The sequence below is a fragment of the Sitophilus oryzae genome, unplaced genomic scaffold, assembly GCF_002938485.1.
Source record: "Sitophilus oryzae breed Bouriz unplaced genomic scaffold, Soryzae_2.0 scaffold_866_pilon_pilon, whole genome shotgun sequence".
Lineage (NCBI taxonomy): Eukaryota > Metazoa > Arthropoda > Insecta > Coleoptera > Curculionidae > Sitophilus > Sitophilus oryzae.
This window is the reverse complement of record NW_022147490.1, coordinates 534,287-555,921: the sequence shown is the minus strand read 5'-3', so window position 1 is coordinate 555,921 and position 21,635 is coordinate 534,287. Positions and strand designations below refer to the sequence as shown.

General features: G+C 32.4%; 1 protein-coding gene across 5 annotated transcripts; it reads left to right on the top strand.

Moving 5' to 3' along the window:
- Positions 1-1,720: 1,720 nt before the first annotated feature.
- LOC115890456 (lipid storage droplets surface-binding protein 1-like) lies at positions 1,721-19,352 on the top strand. Of its 5 annotated transcripts, none has more exons than XM_030910694.1 (6): positions 1,721-1,877; positions 8,914-9,059; positions 11,968-12,165; positions 13,117-13,263; positions 14,614-14,711; positions 18,884-19,352. In XM_030910694.1, the coding sequence occupies exons 2-6, from the start codon at positions 8,916-8,918 to the stop codon at positions 18,894-18,896; spliced, it is 600 nt and encodes a 199-aa protein (XP_030766554.1). In that variant the 5' UTR covers positions 1,721-1,877; positions 8,914-8,915; the 3' UTR covers positions 18,897-19,352. The 5 variants fall into 5 exon arrangements, with proteins under 5 accessions (XP_030766554.1, XP_030766556.1, XP_030766552.1 ...); XM_030910696.1 differs by having other exon boundaries at positions 1,722-1,877; positions 13,129-13,263; XM_030910692.1 differs by lacking the exon at positions 1,721-1,877 and adding an exon at positions 8,686-8,749 and having other exon boundaries at positions 13,129-13,263.
- The last annotated feature ends 2,283 nt before the right edge of the window (positions 19,353-21,635 follow it).

Sequence of the window (21,635 nt, the reverse complement as noted above, 5' to 3'; positions counted from 1 at the left end):
AAGTAGAAATATACCGAGGGTGCCTTTAAAAATCAAAAGATGTAATCATTTCGGTGAAACAGAAAGAGACCAAAAACAATTGAATACGTCAATAAATCCTAATTTATGTCATATACCTACTAACATACAAATCTGTTTTTTTATCTGAAAAAATAAAAAAGTTATAGCGGTGAACCACTTTTGAGACGACCCGGTATATTAAAAAATATTGTCTCATAATGTAATATCATATTAAAATTCTTGTATGTTATTTTAGATTCTGAAGATAATTTTAGAATAAACCGGAATATATTTTTAATAAAAACATTATTAATTATTAACAGGGTTATAATTATGATTTTGTTACAATGTAAGTAAGTAAATAATGTAATATAAGAGAAAAAATTCAGATTTTACATTTTACTAAAATATTATCTAAATAAGCGCCTTTCTACAACAACGCCACTGACTCCCAATGGGTAAATTGAGAGTTGCCTACCGGTCAAAAGTCGTTTCAAGACTTAAATGGATTATTTAAGTCAAATTTCTTGCAAATTTGGCACTGGCGAACCATATTTTATAGTTCTTGAACAGAAAAAGTCAATAAAATAAACACTTAAGCACTACAAGCTAAGAAAATGCGTTAATACAGCCGGGGAGATAGCGGCAACAAAGCTTTACCGCACACGTGCGACACGTACTACAAGGTAATAAATGAATGAATAGGCTCCCTCGCCTCTAATCGGTGTTGTCATATTGTAAAGAACTTATCCTTTTTAAACAGTATCCGACTTATAATTTAGTAGTATAAGGACTATTTAATACATCTCTGGAATATTAAAACCTACTTTATTAAACTGTAGTATTAATATCTCAATATATGTGTATAACAAGAAAAAAAATATTGATAATATTAAAGACGTGACAACATAGGCTGGATGAGGAAGGCTCGGTCGACTGTACCCAGAAGTAAACATGTGTACAAAAAATATTGTCTGTCCGCGTTGAGATGTAAATAGTGTAGTCTATATTTTATTTTAAGTCTATGGGTACCTCACTCAGGCCTGACCTCACTACCCCAACGCCGCATCGTGTCAATCGAGAAGACAAGGGAGACCTCAAACTCGCAAGACCAACCTCGAAGGTAAGACGTCACAAGAGGTTTTCTTCTGGTCAAACGACCCGTTGCCTTACAGTACATGCAACGTTTATAGTCAAAAGACACAACAGCCGGCCGGCCTATCAACTACTGACTCGCCTCCGGCAAGCTAAGCCTCCTCTTACATCACAATTTTACCGGATCGTAAATATTTACATTACTTGCCAATGAATCATACTATTTTCTCTAATCGACTTTCAAATAGAGTGTTTTAGCATTACTAGATAAATAAATAGAGAGTTTCCGAATTATAAAACCATTATTATAACCAACTTATTTTCCAAGTTTTACAAAACGCTAAAAGTACTTGGAAGAAAATTATAATAAATCGAAAAATATTAAGATTTTAACACCCTGTAGCTACGAAACAAAGCAGAATCGGACCTATGTTGATGTGAAAAATAAATCTTATTTTTACGTGAGAAATATCCCTACGAGAAATGGCACATGTTTTTTGAAATACCCTGTAGATGCTAAAAGTACAATCATTATTCAAAGATATTTAAAAAAAAAGTTTAGTGTTATCAGAGTACGTTGACACGTCGGACGGAACAGGCAGTACCTCAGTTTCAATTGCCGGTTTAAATTAAGAGAAGTTCGACTGGTACGACGCATTTAGTCCTCAGACAACGTGATTATTCGCTCGCAGGCTACTTAACTGTTAGTATTCCATACAGGATATACATTTAATTTGTGTGAACCTTACTTTAAAAAGTACTACTCATTTGTGATCATATCGGTGAGTTAAAATATAATATATTAAAACATAATTAAATAACTTAAAATGATCCTAAACAAGGTGTAGGAATTTTAAATTTTAAAGTTCTTTAAAATAACAAGCCTTCATTCTGTTATTTTTTTTTGTATTTCATGTGCTGAATTCTTCATTTTTACATTTTTTTGTTTACCATTTATTTGATTTATTAGTATTAGTGAAATATTCTAAATACATTGGGACGTTCAAATCAGTAAGACTACTGTTACCCTTTTTATAAGCCCGTAAATTCTTAAAAAACGGTTTTTTATTATTAATTACAAATAATGTTTTGAATAAGTGCTGTTGTGTGTAATTGTTAACAACTTATATATGATTTAAAAATACCCAATCGTTTATAAACGTTTCAGAGTTTCTTCACTTGGTACTTCACTTTATTTGTAAAAACTTCTTGATAAGAAAATAGATTTTCTCGTTTCCATTAGGTACCTAATATAACCCCCTAAATCTTTTTGCATTTATTTAAAATTCACCTTGTATAATATAATTCTGTAATTAATCTGATATACAGCATATTTCCATATCTAATTTAGCATAATAACTAATTGACACTCATTATATTAGAACAATTTTATTAATATTAAAACCGGTACACTGTAGACAGTTTGTGACGTCAAGAGATGTAACATAAACAATCTAGCAGGCGCCAATCATATTTACTATGGAACATTTTTACAAACAAAATTTGCGATGTATATGGGATTTTTTCTTAATTTCCTCTCAGGAACACTGCATAGCAATATTGAAAAATAGTGGAGTAAAAACTATATCAAAATGTGTCAAATTTTTTTTTGGAGGTATAACTACATGATATCTATACAGGATTATCAGTTAGGGCTTTCTGCATGTGAAATGACTAATTACGACCTTTTTGAGGGAGTCACAAATTTTTTATCCAGCAAAATGTCAAAAATCTGTCAAAAATGTATAACCATGTTTTTTTACCTTTCGTACGCGATAACTCCTAAACTAATCAACTTATTCACAAACTCTTTTTTTTAATTGATGGAGAACACATAGGCGGTGATAGCTGAGGTAATTAAAATTCCATAGTGAGAGTATTTTTTTTTTGGAAAATGGATTAAACTTCAAACATTAACTTTATTGTATCATAATTTTCGGTAAGCGAGAAACTTTTTTATTTGAAGGAATTTTTACATAGTATCTGCGTATGAAATAAAGTAAAAATATTTAAAAAGTTTTTAAAACTTGGTACAATCTTCTAATGCTAATACTTTTCTAGTTATCTTAAATTAAATTTACGAATAGGCCGCGCGCGAGACCACTCGTGCCTCGCCGCCCAGGACTGCTTTAAAAAGTATTTTCTATATTTGACCTTTGTTTCCATCCGGCGTAAATCAACGCCTATAATAATTTGCTTAGGTTTACTGTAAATTATTTTTTTTTCTTATTATTTTCCATTATTATTTTTTAATTTTAAGTATTATTTTAAGTATCCGGATTATTTTAAAATTTGAAAGTTATAAAAATGAAAAAAAACTATTTTTTGGTTAAATTTTGAGAACCACTGGATCTTCTCTGGGTTTTCTTTCTTGAAAATTTAATTTACTACCTACCTATGTTACTATATTATCAAGTTATTATGTTTTTAACTTAAAATTAAAAAAAATCAAAAAAAAATGCCAAAAAACACATACACGTATTTTTGGGGTTGAAATATCATCATCATCATTTTCAACTTATTCAACAATTTCCAATTATGGTGTAGCCTCCCTCACATACTCTCTTTTTAGATGGGTCCACTGTTGTCTATTGTTGGCTATGCTGACCCAAGTTATACCTGCTAATTTCCTAATATCATGGTCCCATCTCAGGGTTCGGTCTTCGCCTAGGTCTCTTAATTCCTCGTGAGTACCATGCTGTAATTTTTGTGGTCCATCTGTTCTCTGTTCTTCTTGCCAGGTGTCCTCCCCATTGCCATTTGAGGGATTTGACTCTGTGGATAACATCTATTACCTGGATCTTTTGTCGTATCAACTATATTCTTTTAGGGTCTCTCTTGGTTATTCCCGGCATAATTTCGTTCCATTGAGCGTTGTGCGACCTGCAGTTTCCTTATGATGTCCGTTTTAAGTGTCCAGGTTTCGCATGCATAGGTCATGACTGCTAGTACACAGTGGTCAAATGTTTTCTTCTAGATTTGAATATGATTGAGTTTTTTCCATAAGTACTCTATGCTAACTTAATCCTTCTGTTCATTTCTGAAGTGTAGTGATCTGGAAAAAAGCAAAATATTGGTAGTAGAGATCGAAATATAGTGCCCCTAAAAATATTTGCATTTATTTAGGACTCTAAGTTGCCTATCCTGTGTTTCTAATTGCTTTGTCTAATTATTATTTAACGTTATTGTGTGTGTGTGACGTTATAGTATTGAACTAATATTTTTTGACCTCGTACTTTTGAAAATTAACGATATCGAAAATATGTTGTTGGAATTAATTGTTTTAATTCAAAAACAAAAAGACTGTATCGGTATAAACATGTTTGTCAAAATTGTCTTTATTTTGACCCTGCATTTTCAATTTTGCACTATGAAAAATTATATGAATATATAGAATACTTATATACAATGTATTACCGAATGAAAACAATGTGTTCAATTAGGCAAGAAATATATTTCAGATGTTCTTGATAGTAAACAGCGAGAGCTATAAATCATTAAAATATTTTGTATATAAAGAAAAGATCCATAAAAATGTTGAATTATGTATATTTATATTGTAGTTTTATTGTTTAACAAGATTTGTAATAACTCGATATTAGCTTTGTCACTGTCAAGAACTTCAATCATATCTTTAGCCAATGGCAAAGTTTACAGAATAATCAGCAAACTTTGTCATTGGCTAACATTACGTTAGGTTGCTGGGTTTGGGATCCTGTTTGATTTCTCACTCTATGGTAACCTTGGGTCCATTGCAATACCCCTGTTATTATTGTACTAAACCTTCCTCTCATTCTTTCTTTGCGTTAAAGCACTTCCAGCTCTTTGCAAAGTTCCCGATGTCGCTGATATCGGTTTCTGCTGCTTCTTCTAGTCCTTCCAAAAAATCTTACTCTAAAGTTTTAAAGCGTCAATATTCCAGTGCCGGACAGTTGCGCACCAGATGCTCTATGGTTTCTTCTTCCTCCCTCCCCGCATTCTCTGCAGTAGTCGACATTGGAAATGTTCTATCTCACGAGGTTTGCTCCCGTGGGGCAATTCCCAGTGATGGCATCTACAATTATACATACTAGGTTTTGTGCCCTAGTAGTTTTGTCTTTTTGCTGTCTACCACTGGCCACAGTCTTTGAACTGTAGCGCAGTCCTCACGGTGTTGCCACGCCTCTTCCTTCAGTGTTGATCGTCACAAGTGGTACTTCACAATCGTCACAATCTGCCACGGCCTCTCCCCTGGCTTACTCTTTGGCGAGTGTGTCCGCTTTTTGGTTTTCCACTACATTGCTGTGGGCGTATAGTGTATAAATATGACTAGACATAATAAAACGTCCTTTAACGTCATTGGATCATACGATATTTCAATTTATTAAGATATGCAGATGATACGGCAATACTAGCACGAACTTTAGAGGATCTCCAGCAAATAATAAATAAGATAGGGGACATGGGAAATCGTTTCGGTCTTAAAATCAACGCTGCCAAGACCAAACTTATGGTAATAGGACGCCAGCCTACAATCAACACCGCATTGACCGTGGATGGAAATATTATAGAGCGAGTTCCACGATTTACATATCTGGGTGCCATGATCAATGAACGATGGGACTGCGATGAGAAAGTTAAACTTAGAACGAATTATGCAAAGTCGACATTTTTTAAACTTAAAAACTTCCTATTAGCACACAGTCTCCCGCTAACACTTAGACTACGGGTAGTGAAATGCTACATATGGCCCATCTTACTATACGGCGCAGAAACCTGGTCACTCAAGGCGAGAACCCTGAACCGCATCGAGGCTTTCGAAATGTGGACTCTCCGGAGACTCTTACGTGTGCCATGGACCGCACATGCCACCAACGAAGAAGTTTTAAGAACTGCAGGCTATGAACGAGAAATGCTTAACATAGTTAAAGAAAGGAAAGTCTCATACCTCGGCCATATCCTTAGAGAGACAAATATTACATTCCTAAGCTGATTCTACAAGGAAAAATAGAGGGACGGCGAGGCCCAGGAAGAAAACAACATTCCTGGCTAAGAAACATACGGGATTGGTGTAACATCAGCGACGCAGCCACCATATTTCGAAGAGCCGAAAACGGCACTCTACACATTGTATGAAGAGTACAGACAATCGCCAACGTGCGACTAAGCACAAGGCACAGGAAGAAGAAGAAGAAATTGGGTGGACCAAATAATCTCACAAATTTAGACTTAACAATTATAAAACATCTTGAATTCAGTTTTAATTTATTGCATGGAACGAACATTATATAATCGAATGCTTTTGAAAATAATTAAAAATATATTTTTAGAATGGCGTGATGCTTTATCAGTAGGAGTAAAAATATAGCGACAAATATATGATATTTTTGCCGTTTAATTTTGCAAAATAAATGCAATGGAAATTTTGTTTATAAATATTATTATATATATTTTTTTAAATATACTTAAGGATGCAGTATTTTTTACAGTGATTTTCTAAAATAATATATCGAGTTTGTAAAGTTCAAGAACAAAGTTCAACAACCTATTGTATGTATGCACGTAGGCAACTGTAGTGTCCTGTCTGTAGAAAATGCATTTGAAATGATGAAAACAAGTTAATAATATAGCATATCTCTCAGACATGTATCTTTGTTTTGTTATGTTGTTAGTTAGAAGGTATTGCAACAACAAACATAGTTATTGGTGAAAAAAAAATGAAATTGTAGAAATTTGAAGGAAAATAATTTATCAAAAAAATAATAAAAAACTTTAAGAAAATATAATATTTAAATACTGTTTGAATTATTTTTAAAGGTCTGTTTTTTTAAAAGTGATTTTCCATTTTATCGGTTTATACTATACAGGGTGTCCCAATATTCCGTGTATTTTGTAGTGCCTATGTTTTGCTAAGTGCTTTAATATTTGACTTCCAAAAAAATCTTTATGCGCCTGCATAACTTCATGAGACAAGAAGCATTTTTGTAAGTCAGCTTCGAAAAACATTTATTTTCCTCAAAAAGTATGCTCGGTGGAGTTTTTTTTTATAATAAACAAAAAATTTATAAAAACAAGAAGGACCAAGGAAAATTTTACGGAAAAAAATCGGTCATCTATGCAGTTGGAAAATACTTCTACTAACATCTATGTAGGGGTCGAGATAGTTTTCACTCTTCCCGTACTTTTTCTTTTTCTTGATTTCTTCCCAATAACCACACCAAATTATCTGTCCACTGTATATTGGGACACCTTGTATACAGTCACACTGGCGTGATGTTTATACGTCATTAAGACCTAATATTGTGCCAATTGTGTATTTTACATTTTATATGTTACATAGTTTTTCAAATAAATTTAGAGATTTTCGGTGGTAACTTTCTATTTTTATTCTCTTTTTTTAAATGAGAACTAAGACAATTAAAACATTATATTTTTTTCACTTTCAGTAACTCCTAAAAAGGTCACTTTCTAATATACTTACTTAAAATATCCGTCATTAAGAATATTTATCAAGTAGAGAGATTCAGAGTAACAGTTTTTTTTTCTATTCTAAAAAAATAAATATTACTTTGTTATCTATCAAAATAAAATTGGGTTACTAAAATAAGGAAAGCACACAACTGAGAACCAAAAATAACATTAAAATACTTAGCTTATACAGGGTAAGACTTAAAATAAGTGCAAATATTTTAACGGTGGTATATAAGTATATTTCGACCACAGAAACAGATTAGTATGTGCTTTTTTGCAAAAAAAAAGGAAATTCTTAATTTTTTTGAAAAAAAAATTATTATAATTCTTAGTCAAAAAAAATAATATATTGAGAATATGTCAACATACGTCGTAGATTAAATTTAGGGGAATTAAAACCCAGAAAAAACAATGGTTTTCAAAATTCAAGGCAAGAATTTTTTTTTAATTTTCTTAGTGAAATATCTCCGTTATTTTAAATTTATTTGAAAAATGGTAAAAAGAATCTGTTTCTTTTATACAGAAATACCAACCCCGAAAATATTTACACTTATTTGATTCACTCTGTGTAAATAATATAACCGAATTACATTTTTGAAATAAGAAAATAAATAAACATTACATAATAAAAACTGTTAATTATTTTTGTAGTATTTACTATTTACGTAATGAATCATCATTATGCATCCATTAAGGTTAAATAATATGCTTAATGAATATCCTTATTTTAAGTTTAACAAAGGTCATTTCTCACATTAATTCATCTTAATAATCATCAGACATGATAAGCGCACTGAAAACTGTTTTAATCTAACTGTGACGAAAAGGAGACAAAATACAGAACCTTACAAAACATAATTCAATAATTATCAAAGGTTAAAAACCTTTGTCCCCCAGAAAAAAAAAGTCTGTGAGTGTATAACTTGTATAGTTGATAAGAATGAAAATATGTTGTGAGAACAAATAACATCATATCTCTTGATCTTTATAATGATTTATATGAATTTTATCTTTATTAATCTTAAAAAGTATATTTTTCAAATATTTTTTGAGAATTTTTAAAAAAATTAAAGGTTAAATGAATTGGTCAAAGTGCAATCTCATTTATATATCCTATTTATAGATAAAATATGTCTATTGTTAACCATAATTAAGATGTTTTTAATGGATAAAGATGTTTTTTTTATAACATTACTTGAAACAGGTACATTTTAATAGTTTCGCGCCTCGTTTGTGTGTTGAAATAGTCACAAAAATGACTTGAAATTTTAGTTATTTGCCAGTAATAAAAATGTATAACTTTTTTTACCATTCCAGAAAAGAAATCTAGAAATTAATAACAATTTTAATTGTTTGTTATTTTTTTAGAAATGGCATCCAATCAAGAAACCCCCGCACCTGTCGTAGCAGAGGCAGCTTCTCCAACATGCATGGAATCTGTCAACAGGATTGCCAAGCTTCCAGCTGTTGAACAAACCATCCAAACTGTTCATGGAATTTATGAAAAAGTGAAGGTACACAACCTAAGTTACCTAAGTCGTTATATTTAAGAACCCATTTCACTAGTCCGAAAAAGTAGCAAAATAAGCGTTCGGCATTTAACGTTTACACAGGGTATTTTTACATAAATGAAGAAGGAAATTAAAGATAAAGGATTATACTATATCCGTATTGTAGCATATTTTGAGACAACTTCTTTATTTTTAAGATTTTGATGGTCAAACATCAACAAAATATTCCTTATGTTTGGACTAAATTTTCTCGAAAATAAAATCGTAATTTAAAATTCCGTTACAATACGGAAATAGATTAAAGTTTTGTGATTACAGTGATATATAATTTATATAGTTTTGTAACAAATTGCTTGCTGTTTTAAAGCAAATGCTGAAGCTCTGCAAACCCTAATCAAGCCTTAATCCAAGCACGTGTGTTTGGAATTTTGGGTGTGGCTTAACACGACAGGATCTGGCTAAGCCTTAGACATATTTCTGAAATATATATTTCCTTTGGTCACACACCCCTGAGAGCGACCCTAAGAGTACAGAGTAAAAGACCAAACCAAACTTACTGTAAATCACTATAAATAATGAATTGTTTGTAATTTAGCTGTAATTTCGGTATTATGAATCCGGTAAATGATGGAGATAATCAATTGTGATTGATTAAAATTTGATTTTAAGATGAAACTTTTGTTAACAACATTCTGAGAATTCGAATGATTCGAATAATGAATTGAATAATGACAAGACAAGTGACATCTGTCTAAAAAAGACAGCTATTTAGAGTGACAATTTGGTTATATGAAATTTAGAGTGATAATTTTGATTAAGCAAAAGAAATACTGGTTGCCTGACGATTAACATTAATTTAAAAATAAATCCCCAACATGAATAATGAACGAAACATTAAAAAAAACACAGACTACAGGCTACACAGACTGAACACAGACTACCACAGACTACACAAAACAAATTAGGCGCATTCAGTACACACACCGGTTAGTCCACCAGTGTACAAAATTAAAGTGAATGCCAATGGTAACTCACCGGTAGTGGTCACTGATCACTTGAGAGCTTACCGTATTTTGTGTCCGGTTTATGTACATACCGGTCGGCGCAGTTTGTCATAATTGTCATCTGTCACATATTTTGTTGTCTCGATCGTTCAATAAAATGTTATCGGTAGGTCTTTACCGGTTGATACCGGTGTGTTTCCTGAATCCGTCCATTGTTGGTTAGTAGCAGTAGTCAAAGACTAAAATCCATCAAATGCACATTCCCAGACATGCCGCCGGCGCCGCCATCTAGCCAAGATGGCGCTCAAAATCGGTATTTTGTAAATATCTCGAAAACTATGCGTTTTTCACAAAAATTTGAAGAGAGCAAAATTAAAGAGAATAATATAATTTCCTATAAAAAGGGTTATATGAAAATGTTCGCTAAAGTCAACTGTTTAGGCACAAAATCCCTGGAATTTTTACAATTTTGCGTAAAGTATGATATACATAATATAGTCGATTTTCCGAAATCAAATGTCGATTAGTGTTCACTAAAACTAGTTTTAGTTTAGTTTCTTCAATTTTGTCATGAAACAGTGGCGTATCATTAATTCGCCCATTCATTTATGAATAATTAATTGTCGTGCTGGACAGCATCCATTGCGAACTTACCACCAGGTTCAGCATTGGTCTGGTTGTACCAAAGATGCCGAAGAATGGGGTTGGAAGAAAACAATAACAGGCATTACTCCAGTCACAACGTTGAAAGATCCAGCTCCAAAATCCCTATTGGCATCTTTATCCTGTAAATGCAAAACCAACAACTATGGTAAAGCCTGCGGATGCAGAAAAACAGGATTAAAATGTTCAACGATTTGTGCATACTGCAATGAGAAATCCTGTGCCAGCGTTACTGAAGTGTCACTCGACGAATCTGATGAAGAGGAGTTGGACTTGCCTGTAGATATCCCTCTGGCGGCTGAAGATGGTTGGACGTATTGAGAGACCACCCTGATGAGCCCAGCATAGCAGACACGATCGACTTTGACATCACTGAGCCAGATCCGTCGGTCTTGTGCCGATAAGTTAAAGTTTTTAATTTATCTAGTGGAGTAGGCCTCCGGGGAGACCACGTTAAAATAAACGCGCCATGTACTTTACCACTTGGGTGGTGTGGAAACAAGTACAGATTTTCAATAATTAAAATTAATTATTCATAAATTAATGAGCGAATTAATGATACGCCACTGTTTTATGACAAAATTGAAGAAACTAATCTAAAACTAGTTTTAGTGAACCCTAATCGACATTTGATTTCGGAAAATCGACTATACATAATATATCATATTTTACGCAAAATTGTAAAATTTCCAGGGATTTTGTACCTAAACGGTTGACTTTAGCGAAAATTTTCATAAAACCTTTTTTATAAAAAAATTTATTATCTTTAATTTTGCTCTCTTTCTTAAATTTTCGCGAAAAACGCATAGTTTTCGAGATATTTACAAAATACCGATTTTGGGCGCCATCTTGGCAAGATGGCGGCAAGTCTGGAAATGTGCATTTTATGGATTTTAGTTAGGGACCCCAAACCGGACTTTTTTCCAAGCAAAAATCCACAATGACTGAACTATTAGTATTTTGATTTAATGGACACAGCTATCCGGCCGGGTAATAGAATTATCGTTTTTTAATAAAACTTAAAAGAAACGTAAAGCTAGAATAGTATACGGTTTTATATTAATTCTAATTTTATAAAAAGCATTCATAAAAAAAATATATCCTTCAAGTCCTCCAATTTAATAGCTGTTAGTAAGAAGTTTCACTTCAAATATGCGCACATAGACAATTTTTTTATAGTCAAAAAACATCCAATAACTATAGCTGTTTCAAATATGAACTTACTAATGGTTTTGTAAATTTAGGACTTCAACAGTGTCACGAACTGGACCCTGCAAACCGCTGAAGACACCGTCCACAAGGCTGTCGAAGTGGGCAAGCCTTACGCCACACCTGTCATCGAAAAATTGGAAGGCCCTATAAAGAAAGTGGACGGTGTATTATGTTCTGGATTGGACTACGTTGAAAACAAAGTTCCTGCTGTAAAATTGCCACCTAAAGAGGTTTGTATGATTATGCATATAGAAATGCTTGCCGTCATTGCATTGCTGCTTCTCTTCTATTTTCGTTGTGTCAAAAGCAGGAGAAAAACCATGGCAATATGGACTCACAAGCAATTTGAATTATTAGTAAAACGTACTTAGACAGTGCAGAAGAAATGCTTGCTATCATTGCATTGTTGCTTCTTTTGGATTTTATTTGTCTTAAAAGCAGGAGATAAAGGTTCAATATACAGTATATCCCCGGATTGTCTTTATAAGAGAAAAACCTTTTTTATTATTGACATTTTGAGATAAGTGCATTCTTCATAATTTTTGCTTTGCTTGTTATAAAATGGTTATTCTTTTTCAAATTTCCATACCGTTTTGGAGAAAATTAAGAAAAATATGAAAATATTTTAAGTCCCAAAAATGTAAACGCGTTTGTATGGTAATATAATTTAGTTTTTATTCTTTGACAGATTATTATTCATAGAATTTTAATTAATGTCATATTTTGGTTGTTTTAAAATGTTAAAGAAGCACAAAATTTATTTAGTCAATGCTACGGAAAGGGTGGTCAGTCAAGAAAGTCCAGTTGACTGAAGAGTTCTTCTAATGTTGCTGTAAACAGCTTTGGGAATATCGCGTACTCCTTTGCGAGTTGGGAACTCTGGGTTTGTAGTAATAAAGTAATAATCTAAAAATATTTGTATTTGTACTGTATCTGAAATCAAAGTAAAAAATCGGTGACAAAATTACAAATTTTATTTGACACTCAAAAGTAAAAAATCAGTCATGACATTGCGACGAACATTTGTAAAAGAATCATTTTGATAAAGCGCACGCCAACTTTCATTGATTTTCCTATACATATATTGTCATTGTGGTATCTGTCCGTTCTTCATCTTCAAATTTACACATTTTCGCTTTTACTATCACCATCATCATCCTAAACAACTGCTTCCTAAACAGCTCATTCTGCAGATCTACAACACCACCAAAGACTACGTCAGCAGCCATGTCAGTCCTGCAGTGGAAACAGCCAAACACATCGCAGAACCAGCCGTCAATACAGCCAAAGGCCTAATCGAACCTGTTGTAGAGAATGTGAGACACAAGGTATAAATTAGTTGTTTGTTTTCTGTAAAATCAAATTCTTTTTAATTATATTACAAAGTATCTAGTTTCTTTCTAGAATGTTTTTGCTTTGTTAAATATGTATCCTATGCTCGAAAAAAAAAACGACGTCAAAGACGGCTGAGGAATGACAATTGATGATAATTCTGGCAAGGTCCATTTTTAGACATTATCTTTATTTTCTAAAAGCCGACATAAAACCTAACAGTAATTATCGAAAGATTACTTACTACATTTAATTTTCCTTAATGTATTACAGTAATGATATACAAGGTAGTCCACTGTATTCCGGACACTTTGCCAGCATATTAGATAAAAGTAAGAAAAAAAGTTCGTGCAAACTTATATCCTAAAATGCTTCATTTTGGAGATACAGGGTGTAGTTTATTTTTATTTCGATTTTTTCCTAATAATTTCTGAACTAAATTCGGTATTTGGATGAAAATTAGTATCTGGGGCTTTTTAACATGAAAAATTTGATTTCGATGTCAATATCACTCCTTAAAGGCCGTTCCTGTATTACACTACTGAGTGAAAAAATATACATTTCCGTAATTTTTTACGTAAAAAATATCTCTTGGTAAAATTCGATACGAGCAACTGCTTTCAAGATATTTGAAATGGAAATAGTCAATACATATCATTATTGAGAAAAAATAAGTATGATAGTTATTTGACTGATCTGGAAAAAAATACGATAAAACAGTTTTGTTAAATCTTTGGCAAACTAAAATATTTCAAATTTATTATTTCGGACTAATAAAATTATCCAGCCTTTATAATTTTCGTTATTTATGACAGGTGATGTATTGACTATTTCGTTTTCAGATATCTTGAGAACCATGAATCGTAGTGATTTTTACCTCGAAACCTTTTTTATATACAAAGAAAATGACGGAAATGTATATTTTTTCACTCGGTAGTAATATAGTAATACAGGTACGGATGAAAAGTTATTACTCTTCAAAACAGCTAAATAATATGTAGGTGGCGCCCCCAACAAGTAGGAGTCATACTGACATCAAAATCGAATTTCTCATGCCAAAAAACACCGACACACCAATTTTCATCCAAATATCGGGATTAGCTCAGAAATTAGTTGGAAAAAATCGAAATAAAAATAAAACTTGTACACCCTGTATCTCCGAAACGAAGTATTTTAGGACATGAGTTTATAAGAAATGTTTTACATATTTTTATGTGCTGCCATATGCTGCCGAAGTTTCCGGAATACAATTCGGACCACCCTGTATTTTAATATTGTATTTCTAAAACAGTAATGAAGAAGCAAAAGAAAAAACACTAAATCAATGTTACCATTTTTTCTTATAGGTGGACGAATACTTACACAAAAATCCAGAACAACCTGAATCAGAGCAAGACAATAAGCCCAGCGAACCCAAAGAAAAACCGGCGCCTAAACCTTCTAAGTGAGTATACCGGGTGCGTCTCAAAAGTGGCCCACCCCTATAATTTTTTCATTTTTTCATAGAAAAAAACGAGATTTGGTATGTTAATTTATGACATAAATTAGGATTGATTGACGTGTTCAGTTTTTTTCGGTCACTTCCTGTTTCACGGGAAATGACTACAACTTTTGATTTTTAAACGGCACCCTCGGAATTTTTTTCTTTATTCTATAGAAAATGACACTCTGAATAGAATGACATATCATATGTAAATTAAAAAAACATCATATTTTAAATTTCAATCTACGAGTGCCATGGCTGTGCTAAAAACACTAATTTTTAATCAAGGAGCCTTGGAAAAATAGATTTGATGGTCTAACATTTTTAGTGCCTTGTTCTGGCCGGTTAAAAGACGCCCAAATCGTATTTATAATCATATCTGAATTTTTTCAAATAGAACGAAGGTGCAAATAAAGCATTCTTTTACTAATATTTTGGTACCACACACTTGCCATTTCAAGTCAAATTGTCGTTATGAACCGCATGTTACAATTTCAAATGTCGTATTTGGGCCGTTTAGTAACTCTGATCTGTTTCTAAAGGTGCCCATTCACATACAGTTTGTAGGCAGTTCTAGGACTGTAAGATCTGAACTGAAGATCTAAACTTTGTCAGGCCACACACAATGCAGTTACGTCGGACGATGCGATCTTCAGTTTTGGGACTGTCAGTTTTAGAACTGCAGGAAAACTGTGCTCTTACCACACACACAAACAAAAGTTTCTGAGTGAAAGATTGGTTGTTACTAAGATCTATAAACTTCTATAGAAACTCCTTGGGTTCACTCTATAGATCTTGGGTTGTTACAACATGATACATTATATATCATATGAAGTTAGTGCGAAAATTAAGAACTTGTTTAACAGATGTAACTTATAAACTCCCTCAGAATAGATAACACATTTTTTCACGACCTTTTAAAGATGCTTAAGACCTTAATATCAAAGAAAAATATAAAAAAGCTTCACATGAACGCTTCGATTCTCGCACTTTTTTAAGTTCCTTTCGGAAAGTACTTTTTGTAAGCAACTGGTTTATTTTTTTTTCTTTACAGAATCAATAGTAGCATTTGTACCAACAATTTTATAACATTCCAGCAATGTTTCATAAGCTTTAGTTTTTTCTGTCTGTTTGTCTAACCTTTACTTTTAATTTTCCACAGACTGCCTATACAAATCAATAAAATCGGTTAAAAAAATGGTATTATTACTTAAATCGCTCATCTTGATAATACAAAACTTCCAACTTGTCAAAATATGGGAACGTACAATCATCGTACGATTAGAACTGTCTATTTTTCGCTATACACTTCATAATATAAGATACCACCTATTTTCCTCCCAACAAAATATTCCTAATATTCCTGTATCCACTTTTTCCGACACACTGCCCCCTCCATGGAAGGATCCTATTTCGCGGTTAATATGGAACTTTGTAAATTAAAAAAATCTGAAACACAGATCAATCAGATTGTAGCGTTTTTTAAACAACTACCACTGCGAACGGCAGCTTTTCATAGGAGAGCAGTCGTGGATATGGTATTTCACTGGAAAGAAAACTAATTAATAACAATAATCAAAAAAAAGTAGATATTGGGCGCCAGGCATGTACAGAGAAAGAAAACACAGTTGTATATTACTTAAAACTAATGACTATATTTATTCATGATGAACTGTGATGGTAAATAGCATTGTACAATTTTAATAATTATTATAGTGGTTATATGTCAACGAAAGTGGTGTTAAGAATTGTACTAAATATCTATGAAAACAACTATGATAAAATACAAGACATGTAAAGTTTAAGAGAATATATGAAATGTAGCATTACTTTAATTAATTTGATACATTTTATATGATGTTAGTGTAATATAGTGAAACCTAAAATCTAAATCACATTGTAACTATTAAATCGACATAAATGTTCTTAATAATCTAACCACTAAATATAGTCTGTACAATATTATTTAAAATGTACGTTACTGTTTAAGACTGAAAATATAGAAAATCTAAAACATAAAAACTAGAACTAAATCTACACTTAGCTGTTCTTGAGGCAATCCTGTTTCAAAGAGTAGCAGCGTGAGGTGGGCTCATATCTCTGTACTGTCTGTCGGCGATCCTGTTGGCCAAAACAACAAAAGGGGCCAGAATGAGGACACCATGAATCAATACAGCCATAGATACTGACTAGGCTTAGCAATGGGAGCGAAGCAGCATGGGACTTACGCTATATCCATACTGTGGCAATATGGGGACACCACCCGTACCTTGGAACACTACTAGGACCTTGGATAATGTCCGTAACTTGAACCATAACCTTGGACACAGCCCGCCCATAAGACAACGGTACAGGGGACCACTACCCGTACCTTGGATACTACTAGGACCTTGGATAATGCCCGTACCTTGTAAATAGTCCGTACCTTGGACCCTAAAAATATGAAACTCTTGTTTAAAATCAAACAAGGTCTAACAAACAAAATGAACCTACCTCGAATTACTTCCGAGGGCTCACTAAATAATAAAGAACATGTCCATTCTTCAATGTGACATTCTGGAGGACAAAAGAAAAGGGACGCCAACGTGCCAGCAAAATACAAATACAAGTTAGGTTGGGACATCCAAAACTCTACCCTAAAAATATGCGGTAATAATATCGAATCTAAAAGGATAATATTTCATCTTTACCTGTTGCTTTGAAATAGCAGCTGATTCAAATTATACAGCAAGATTTAAATAATCACCATTTCTAAAAGCCGGGATGCAACAGAGCCGCAAAACAAAGTGAGGTTAAGCACGGAGAGAGTTGACAGAAGCGATGTTGACAGCGCCTCCTCAGAGCGATAACAGGGTTGTGTCAAACGATAACAGGGTTGGCGACTAGGGAACGTAAAAATTACGCCAAGTGCGTCAATTAAATCATCCGGCCTGAACGATAGGGAATCCGGTAATGATACGCCAGACATCATATATCATATACAAAGACATGTAACGAACTAAAAACGTTACAAGATATCTTTACAAAACTAGTCTAATACAAATTTAAATATCGTGACTGTATTTGTTTTTACGCAGATGGCTCGAAGTCTGACCAAGGTGTTGGCTGTACTTTTTACAGCCCGGTTGCTAATAAAAAAATCAGATTACCTAATTTATCTGGCATTTTAACAGCCGAACTCACAGCTATTTATCAGGCTCTTATCCAAATTCGGAGCATGCCACCGATTGAAGTATTAAGACTATCTAATTCACTTAGTTCCCTCAACAGTATTGCTTCTTTAAACCCCAAAAACTGTCTAACCTGCACCATTCAAGATCAAGTATATAAACTTACTGAAAGAAACTGCAATGTTAACTTTATGTGGATTCCTGAACACTCTGACATTGCTAGTAACGACCGAGCAGACAAACTGGCTAACGAGGGAACGCTCTTACAGAATATTGAAGGACCTCCATCCGTTGTCGATTTCAGAAATTTCCACAAAAAAGTGTTCTTCAGTATACTTCAAAATGAATGGGAAAATCCTCGAGGGAACTAATAAACTTATATCACATATGCCACTTCTTCATCTGTATCAAAATATATATTCTCTTGAACGCGGATCTTTCTGTAAAGTTGTTAGAACACTCACACGACACTCATATCTTACCAAATCATATATATTATCAGAAATGAACCCCCTCTGAAATGCACCTTATGCAATAACTTAATGTCAATGAGACACATTCTTTTTGAATGCTTACCTGTTGCCTTTCATAGGTCTAGATTCTTTAATACTGTTACCTAGAGAATATTTTCGCTCCTTTTAACATTTCGAAGATTAATAAAGTTATGGAATTCTTAGACAGCTTCTCCCTCTCCCTCTCCCTCTCCCTAGTAGTAGTAGTAGTAACTTCTTCACAACATTTAGAGTGTTCTCAATTTTAATGTTATTACTACTTCATACTCTAATTGTCTGCAGATCTACTAAAGATACTGGAAACTTTGGATCTTATAAACATTTATTTAAGTCAACTGCATATTCATTTTTCTTAATATGATGTCATAAACTTCATCAAAGTTTATTATTTATGAATTACCTTCTTTTTATAAATGAAATCTTTTTTATAACATTTTATTTTTTGTTGCAGGAAACAGAGTTAAAGCCAGCAATATAGGAAGTGCCATCCACATGATTATTAGTCATAAGAATTTCCATATAAAAACAATAGGCCTTACTTATTTCATAATATCGCATTTAAGTGTCCTTTACTCAATAAGATAAACATAAACAAAACTCTTTCTCACATTTTAGTTTTGTTTGTCTTTTACTGAATATACTTTATAAAGTAAAATAAAAAGATAATTAATTAGTACTAGTTCCACTGAGAACTCTCATAGAAGGGCTATTTAAATATTGATGAAAGACTGTTTGTATTTCTTGTGTTTTGATTGTTTAGTTCGTAGGGATTATTTTTACTAGGTATTTTATTAAGAAAAGTAAAAGAAGAAAGAACATAGAGGAAGTAGTAAAAGGTTCTGTATTTTTAATAAAATCTAGTTTTACTCAAAATTTGTACTATTTATTCAAACACTGGAATAAATATAATTATTAATATGCATTAGTTTTTTTTTGTGTCTCTATAATTCCTATGGTAATTTTTGAGAAATCTAAATTGTTATTTTCGATTTTATTATTGTTTCTTATCTAGCATTTGTCATTATCAATTTTATTGCTATTCGTGTATCGCACAATGCTTTAAAAAATTGTTAATCTGTCTCGCTACTCCCACTTGTTTGTACAGAAAAGAAGTCGAAGAAATATTTATTTAAAAGAAATATTTGTGGAAGCGATAAACATGTTTAACTACTATTTTATGATAATTTATTGTTGGCTCATGTTGGCTCAAAAAGAAGTTTTGTTGAAAATGGTTTGCTCCACTTTAACAAGTTTTGAGTATAAATATTGTTAAGAAAGCAAGAAATACCATCAATGGTATACCATTGACATAACTTTTTGATAAATTCTAGACATTTGAGCGAGAAATGTTTCACCTGTGCCTCTTTTTTCGTAGTCTATTTTTTATTTTGAAAGTTGGCAACCCTATACTAGCAATGAATGCTACTAACAAAACTACTAAATAGTCGGAATCAGCAACTTGTCTCGTCTCTGCTCTATTATTTTTAACAGATAAGAGATCATGGCTAGTGTTGAAGATTGAACTTTTTCTTTGTTGATAGTATTACTTTTGTTGAAAATATTACTATTGCAATTAAAAACTTGTATTAAAACAACGGACGTATTACTAATAACTTTATTGTTCCGCCATCTTCTTTCGTCTCCTTTTGACAGACACACTTAAGGTCATCCCACACGTACAACAACCAAAGGCAACTTTACACATAAAAATAGGAAAACAGAAAACAATAAAAACACTGAATGACTATTAAACAGCTAGCCTCCTTTGTTCTGAAATAGGGTTAGAGAGATAAAAACTGATATTGTTGCCTAAGTTTTGCGACTTTTATTGAAAATACATAGATCTTTCAGCGTGTTTCGGCTGTGCTCAATATCAGTTTACGGACTATTAACAGCATCTCGCAAAAACTGTAAAGTAACAAGTAACCAATTAGAACTTTAGCAGCTTTCATTCAGAAAACTTGCTCATAACTTGATTTAATACAAATTTATTTGTGTAATAATCCTAGACAAAGTGTAAATTTATATGTAGACAAAAAATATTAACAGGATGTACTATGTATTGTGTCTAAAAGTAGTAAAAGTATAAAAGAAATAAGTAAGAAGCATAGACTTAATATAAAATGAGTCTATGGTAAGAAATAAGTATTTAATACAAATATTATTGTAAGCCTTTATTCTTCCGCAAAGGTAAAAATCTATAGGCACTAAGTCCGGCGGCCTCGACGGCCAACGGCTGGTACCTTGGTTAACTATTCAATTTTTCTTGAAATTGGCTGCAAAAATTTGCTGTCAACTTCAGCGTTCTAAGGTGGTGCCTTGTCTTGCTGGAAAAATATGTTTTCGAGTTCCATTAGGGGCAGATCATCAATAAGGGGTCCAAAGCCTACTAGTTAAAAGTGGCGAACTTTTAAAAATTCTGTATTTCGAAGGGGACTATAACAAAATATCAAATGTGCTATATATTTTTGGAAACTTAATTTTTAGTTCTTTTCAGTTGATTAAAAATATACAGTGTGTCCCAAATAAAAAATCAATTTTTCTGTTGATAACCTTAAATATAAGATAATTTTAAAAAAATTGTACTTAAACAATTACATAGACCGATATTTGGTTTCGTCTATATCCTATAGAAAAGGGCGTTTCCCTTTAAAAGCGTCCAATTTGGCTCACCCCGTACAAAAAACAATACCATAGTTTTAAACATTAATAAATATTAAAATAAATCATCGATGATTATTTATTGACATGATAATATGCACGTATCCGTTACTTTGGTAGCAATTGCATATTTTTTATTGTGGAGTTTGCACTCATCCATTATTTAATTATTTATACAATAGAACACCAAAACACAATAATTTTGTAAAAACAGCAACAACAGCTGTAATACTGCTTTTAAAAATATTATTTCAAAACTTTACATTAACTTAAGATTTTGTATTTAGGTATTCGGTTTTTCATAAATAATAATAAATATTTATTTTTGTTATGTCAGGAGTCAAAAGTTAAAACTTTAAAATACTTATTAAAAATTAAAATACCCTTCAACATATTAAAAACGAATAGACTTTAATATACAAGGCGAGTCTTAAATAAGTGCAAATATTTTTAGGGCTGATCTTGATAAAAGAAACACTTGCGTTTTTCAAATAAGTCCAAAATAACCGAGTTATTTTAATTTGAAAATTAAAAAAAAAATG

Excerpts from the sequence above, each read along its gene's own strand:
- LOC115890456 (XM_030910691.1), top strand. The coding sequence starts at position 8,701 with ATGTTTTTAATGGATAAAGATGTTTTTTTTATAACATTACTTGAAACA. Across the intron at positions 9,060-11,967 it reads GAATTTATGAAAAAGTGAAG|GACTTCAACAGTGTCACGAA; the intron begins GTACACAACCTA and ends TTGTAAATTTAG. Across the intron at positions 12,166-13,116 it reads TAAAATTGCCACCTAAAGAG|CTCATTCTGCAGATCTACAA; the intron begins GTTTGTATGATT and ends CTTCCTAAACAG.